Here is a 6,000-nt window from a genome sequence, read left to right on the forward strand (position 1 = left end):
GCGTGGCTCAGTGGTTGAGCAGCGACCCATGAACCAGGAGGCCAGGGTTCGATTCCCGGTCAGGGCACAGGCCCAGGTTGTGGCTCCATCCCCAGTAGGGGGCGTGCAGGAGGCAGCTGATCCATGATTCCCTCTCATCATGGATGCTTCTCTCTCTCCCTCTCTTAAAACAATAAAAATATATTTAAAACAAACAAACAAAAAACAAAAAAGCAGGATCTTCAGCTGTGGAGCATTTTAGGGTTTTGACTTCCTGTCGTCATCAGCGCAACGAATAGCTCCCTGGCGCTGGCCGTGTCCACCTGAGTCTCGCCCTCAGCCCGGCGGTGAGGACCACCGCGCCTTAACGCCAGCAGGTGCCGCGGCCGAGCCACGGACGCTCACTCTGGCGCCCGGGCCCGGGCATCGCTCACCCAGGACATGGTGCAGGGACGGCCGGAGCGGCCGGGGCCGAGGGGGCGGGGCCAGGCTGACAGGTGCAGGCTGGCTGCTCACAGGGCCTGCAGGCAACTCGTTTCCTGGGGGGTTCGACCTCCCCCGCCCCCGCCAGCTGACCTCTGTGGACAGGGACCTCCCCCTGCCCAGGAGGCCTCAGGCAGAGCCTCGCCGTCCACACTGACATTCGCTGTCTTACCACCGGGCCCGCTGTTGATTCGCGATGGGCTACCTTCCGCCCACCCGGCGGGGCCCGCACGGAGGTGCCCGCTGCTCTGGGCACGGCCCCTCACCTTGTCCGGGTGCACGCCCGTCAGGTACAGGAGCGGGCTCTTGTCCTCGGTGAGCTGGGGGATGCGGATGGTGACGCAGGCCATGCTCACGGGGACGCTCCCCGTGGTCACCTGCAGGCACGGAGGACACGGTTTCGCTCTGGCCTCCGGGTGGGGAGCGGCCGCGTGGCCAGACCCACGGCCTGGTCTCTGCTCCAGGACTGAACGGGTCCACGTGGCTCAGGCACGGGGCCCGCAGGCCGACACAGACTCCGCCCCCAGCATGTTCTTCTGCGCTGCTACATGGCCCACATGTCTCACTGAGGAGGTCGTGGCCGATGCCGCACATCCTGCCTGCACTCCGGCACCTGCACCGCACGCCAAGGCTCTCACACTCGCTTCAGGAATCACCCGATTGCACGCGGCAATCATGCAATGGGTTTGGACAGCGGTCGGCAAGCTCATCAGTCCACAGAGACAAATACCAACAGCACAACGATTGACATTTCTTTGGAGAGCCACATTTTTTAAACTTAAACTTCTTCTGACGCCACTTCTTCAACATAGACTCGCCCAGGCCGTGGTGTTTTGTGGAAGAGCCACGCTCAAGGAGCCAAAGAGCCGCATGTGGTTCGAGAGCCACAGTTTGCCGACCACTGAGTTAGGAAGAAATGAACGGAAGGAAACTGCACAGACACAGGCAGAGGGAGAGCGCTCTCACTTCCCACCCTGTCCGCACCGTCACAGCACAGACAGCTGCTCAGTGAGTTACTTCCCTGTGTAACTGATCTCAACCCGCAGGTCAGTAACTGCTCCTACCGGCGGACGGAACTGGACTTACACCTATTCCAGCTACTGCCCAGCACGACTACAGCACACGGCTGTGCACACACAGATGGCGAGTCCTCAGAGACGCCAGCGGCTGCCATCCCAGATGCTATCAGCATTCTCTAATTCCCTCCTATCAGCATTCTCTAATCACTGATATTGAAAACCTTCTTCCAAAATTCGCCCCTCCGCCCTCACCCAGGACACGGCACCGTGCACAGTGCCCGCTGTTTACCGCCCCCCCCTGTCCCCCCCATGGTCAGCTCAGTGACTCTCCGGTGCAGCAGCTGGACCAGCAGCATTCCGCGACCTGGAAGGGAACTTGCTAGAATTGCCGTTTCAGGCCCACCCTAGGTCGGAAGCTCCGAGGAGGGAGCCCAGTGACCACATTGTAACAAGCCCCTGGGTGACCTGGGGTCCAGTCCAGTGTGAGAGCCCCTAGGACATCTCACTTCTCCTCCTCCCTCCCCTCCCCCTCCCCTTCCCCGACTGCCCGCCTCCGGGCCGGCTCACCCACCTTCACGGAGAAGGCGAACTTGGGCCCGATGTCCTCCAGGCTGCGCACTGTGGACGGAGCAGGCCCCGTGGAGACTTCGAAGAAGTGGACGCTGGTGGACCTGCCAGGGACGGGCAGAGCAGGGGTTAGGCTCCGTGCTCCGCTCACGGACGTGTCTTCCCGCTCAGGTGACAGCCAGACCGCGGGCGTTTGGGGACAGAACGCTAATGGACACAGAGCTCCCGAGGGGCCCACGGGCCGCGGCCATGTCTGAGCTGCCGCGTCCCTTCCGAGCCGTCCTGGGCGGCCTCTCTGCGGGAGTCTGAGCTGTTATCCCCGGCAGCACCTTTCTAACCAAGCGCAGGCTCTCCCGGAGACCGCGGCCGCGCGGCTGTGTGGCACGCGTGAAAACCTGTCCTCGGTGCGGGAAGAGGGATCGATGGGCCGGAGGGTCGCCCCTGGGCATGGCCGAGCACAGCGATGGGCTGGCCGGAGCTCCATCTGGCACATTCAGTCCCCGGTGCCCCATCCCCCCTCCCTCCCTCTGGTTCTGGCCACTCCCTGCTTTCGGCCAGAGCGGCCGGTCAGCCTGTGTCCCTGTGACAGCGCCGCCTGCAGAGGCAGACCCAGAGGCTGTCAGACACAACCTCCGGGCCGGGGCCGCCTCTGGGGGTTCGCAGACAGCAGCCCTGACCACAGCAGGGGGACCTGACAGCCCAGCCAGACGGGATGGGCTGTCCTCCGTCCCCCTCACTCCGAGGCCGGACTCCGAGCCGGTGGCTCCGCTGGGGGAGGGCCGGGGAGGGCGTAGGAGACTGGGAAGCAATAGTCTTTCCCGCCAGGCCATCCACCCTAACGACGGGGCGCTGATGATTTGTCCTAAAGAACCGCAGCGACGTTTTCTGCAACTGCTTTTGTCCTTCTGATTGAAAATACTCCCTCTCCCCTTTTTTTCATGCCTCCTTTAAAAAATCATTCCCCTCTCCCCCCAAATTCTCAAAAGGAAAGCCCATCAGGGGGAGTCTTCAATAGTCGTGGCGAGTCTATTGACTGGCGTGGCTCAGGGGTTGAGCATCCTGTGAACCAGGAGGTCACAATCCATTCCAGGTCAGGGCACATGGCTGGGTTGTGGCCTCGGTCCCCAGTGGGGGGCGTGCAGGAGGCAGCGATCCCTGATTCTCTCATCCTCGATGTTTCTCTCTCTTCCCCTCTCCCTTCCTCTCTGAAATCAGTAAACATATTTACACACAAACACCAGAAAGGATGCGCATCGGGGGATTTGGGGGTCCAGCGTGCTGTACCCAGAGTGTGGGCACGGCCCCTACCTGGTGATGTGGATCTCGGCGTCGTACCGCAGCCGGAGGGCAAAGCTGGCCGCGTTGTCCGCCTCGTTGGCTTCCTCGCTTTCGCTAGGGACCGAGTGTTGGGAAGTTACTGGAGAGAAACGTCAGAGAAGCCACCCAGGCCTGACTTCCCTTATGCTTTACCTTGAGGCTCGGAAGCTGACAGAGGCCTGGTTCTGAAGGTTTTGAAGGTTGAAGTCGAAGTTAATAGTAAACGTCACCTACGAACAAAATTAGAACGCGTCAGTGTACGAGGCTCCGTGCTCAGCCAACGTGAACACCAAGTTCCCCCGGAGAGTGGCCTCCCCACAGCGGGATTCTGGATGGCGTGGACCGCGAGCGCCCACGTGTGCAGATGTGTGGCTGCCGGCCCGCCGTGTGCGGCCTGCCCCGCCCTCAGGGTTAGAAGGCTCAGCTCTCAGCCAAGCAGGTCGGTCCCCCTGCAGCACACGCTGTGGGGATGGAGCTTGTGCTGATGGGAAACGCGCTCATCAGGGTTAACGAGGGACCACGGGGCCCTGAGCAGCGCACTTAGACCGACTGTTGGTCAACATATTTGGAAAAAATAACTTTCCAGGCCCTGTGTGCTGTTTGGGATGCCCTGCATGGGGGAAATCATACTTTTTAATATATACATTATTGATTTCAGAGAAGAAAGAAGAGGGAGAGAGGTAGAAACATCAATGATGAGAGAGAATCATTGATTGGCTGCCTCCTGCACGCCCCCTACTGGGGATTGAGCCCGCAACCGAGCCATGTGCCCTTTGCTGGAATTGAACCTGGGACCCTTCAGTCTGCAGGCTGATGTTCTATCCACTGAGCCAAACCAGCTAGGGCAAAATCATATTTTTAAAAATATATGTATTTCTTGATTTCTGAGAAGGGAGAGGGAGGAAGGGAGAGAGCGAGAGATATAGAGAAAGACATATAGATATAGATATAGATATAGATATAGATATAGATATATAATAGATATAGATATGTAGATATAGATATATTGTAGATATAGATATAGATATAGATATAGATATATAATAGACATAGATATATATAGATAGATATAGATATAGATATAGATATAGATATATAGATATATAGAGACAGACAGACAGACATTAGGGATGAGAGAGACACATCAATCGGTTGCCTCCTGCAGGTGCCCCGACTAGGGCCAAGGATCGAGCCTGTAACTGAGGTACGTGCTCTTGACCAGAACCAAACCTGGACACTCTGTCCACTGAGCCAGGCAGCGAGGGCTCACTTTCATCAGTAACTTCAGGAGGACACTCAGACTGTAAGCACGTCCTCTCAGTAAACGGGAGGCGGCGGCTCTGCGATGCCTGTGACAGGTGGCACCCAAGGAGGGCGGCCGTGGGTGGCTGTGGGAGGGCGGCCATGGGTGGCTGTGGGAGGGCGGCCGTGGGTGGCCTGTGGGAGGGCGGCCATGGGTGGCACCCAAGGAGGGCGGCCGTGGGTGGCTGTGGGAGGGCGGCCGTGGGTGGACCGGACCAGAGCTGGGGGGCTGGGGGGTCTCGGCTGAAATGCCACCTGTACCTGCTGCGCTGGCTTCAGGGCGGGGTACCCCACGTCGCAGGCCACGGACTTCTGAGAGGCAGCCACCTGGCACGTCACTTCTGTCCCGTCCACCTAAACGAGACCCAGGACACGTGAGCAGTGAGCGTGCACCGTGTGTGTGCAGCACGCCCGTGCTGAGTGACGCACACGCGCAGGGCACCGTGGAGGGAAGGCTGGTGCACACTCAGGTCCCCTCCGTCCCCAGGACGTCACCTCCGTCTTCCCCGGCGGCCACGGCGCTGTGTTCGTGGCTGAGCAGGACCAGCCACAGCCACCGGGCGGCCAGGCGCTCGAATTTCCCCCCAGAGCTGGTTTATTGGCGCTCACACTTCAGAAGCACTAAGTAATTGCAATCCCATATGGGATGCTGTCTTAGAAACAAGCCTTTCTCTGATACAGTTGAAGTGTGTGGTTTCACAAGAAGAAGACAAAACCGTATGTTGGTGTTTATGAATATTCTTTAAATAACGCCAAGACTGGTGTTTAGTTTTCCTTTTCAGAATAAGCTGTCCCTTTGCCCAGGAAAGCCAAACACCCGTCAGAGCGGTTTAGGACGCTACGTCTGTCAAGCTCGCACTGCCCCGAGCTGGGTGGGACCGGTTCCCATTCTCTCGTCACAGGCAGCGGCCCGGAGAGTCTGAGCTCTCCCCGCTCCGGTCCCCTCCCTGCGCGGGGCCGAGGGCCGGGGCGTTCGCGGTCAAGTGCGCTCCTGGGATAGTCATCAAGCCGGCGATGAACTGGCCGCGCCGGAATGCGGCCCCTGGCAGCCGCCCGCCCGGCCCAGCTGCGGGACTGGCTTCTCGGAGCAAGTGCCGCCCGGAGCATCCGAGCTCCCGGGGCCGAGGACCTGGCCCGGGGGCAGGTCTCAGGGCGAAGGAAACACTGACCGCCCGAGAGGCCGGCCCGCCCGGCCAGACGCAGAGCCAGGCCAGGTGCTCACGGGGTGAGCTAGCGGGGAGCCACGCAGTCAGGCCTGACGGTGCCCATGGTGGTCAGTTTTCCTCACTCGGAGGACAGGCTTCGGGATGGGGCTGAGGGCAGAGAAGTGATC

At 59.9% G+C, this 6,000-nt stretch overlaps 1 protein-coding gene across 1 annotated transcript in view; it reads right to left on the minus strand.

Moving 5' to 3' along the window:
• Positions 1-6,000, minus strand: part of ITGA2 (integrin subunit alpha 2) — a 64,636-nt gene that overhangs the window by 4,991 nt on the left and 53,645 nt on the right. The window contains exons 23-27 of the mRNA XM_036409570.2: positions 4,929-5,021; positions 3,519-3,595; positions 3,357-3,440; positions 2,053-2,152; positions 729-839 (exon numbers count right to left, since the gene is read on the minus strand). Coding sequence (XP_036265463.2) covers positions 729-839; positions 2,053-2,152; positions 3,357-3,440; positions 3,519-3,595; positions 4,929-5,021 — 465 coding nt within the window. The remainder of the gene's footprint in view (positions 1-728; positions 840-2,052; positions 2,153-3,356; positions 3,441-3,518; positions 3,596-4,928; positions 5,022-6,000) is intronic.

Source organism: Pipistrellus kuhlii, unplaced genomic scaffold (genome assembly GCF_014108245.1).
Source record: "Pipistrellus kuhlii isolate mPipKuh1 unplaced genomic scaffold, mPipKuh1.p scaffold_m20_p_4, whole genome shotgun sequence".
In the NCBI taxonomy this organism is placed as follows: domain Eukaryota; kingdom Metazoa; phylum Chordata; class Mammalia; order Chiroptera; family Vespertilionidae; genus Pipistrellus; species Pipistrellus kuhlii.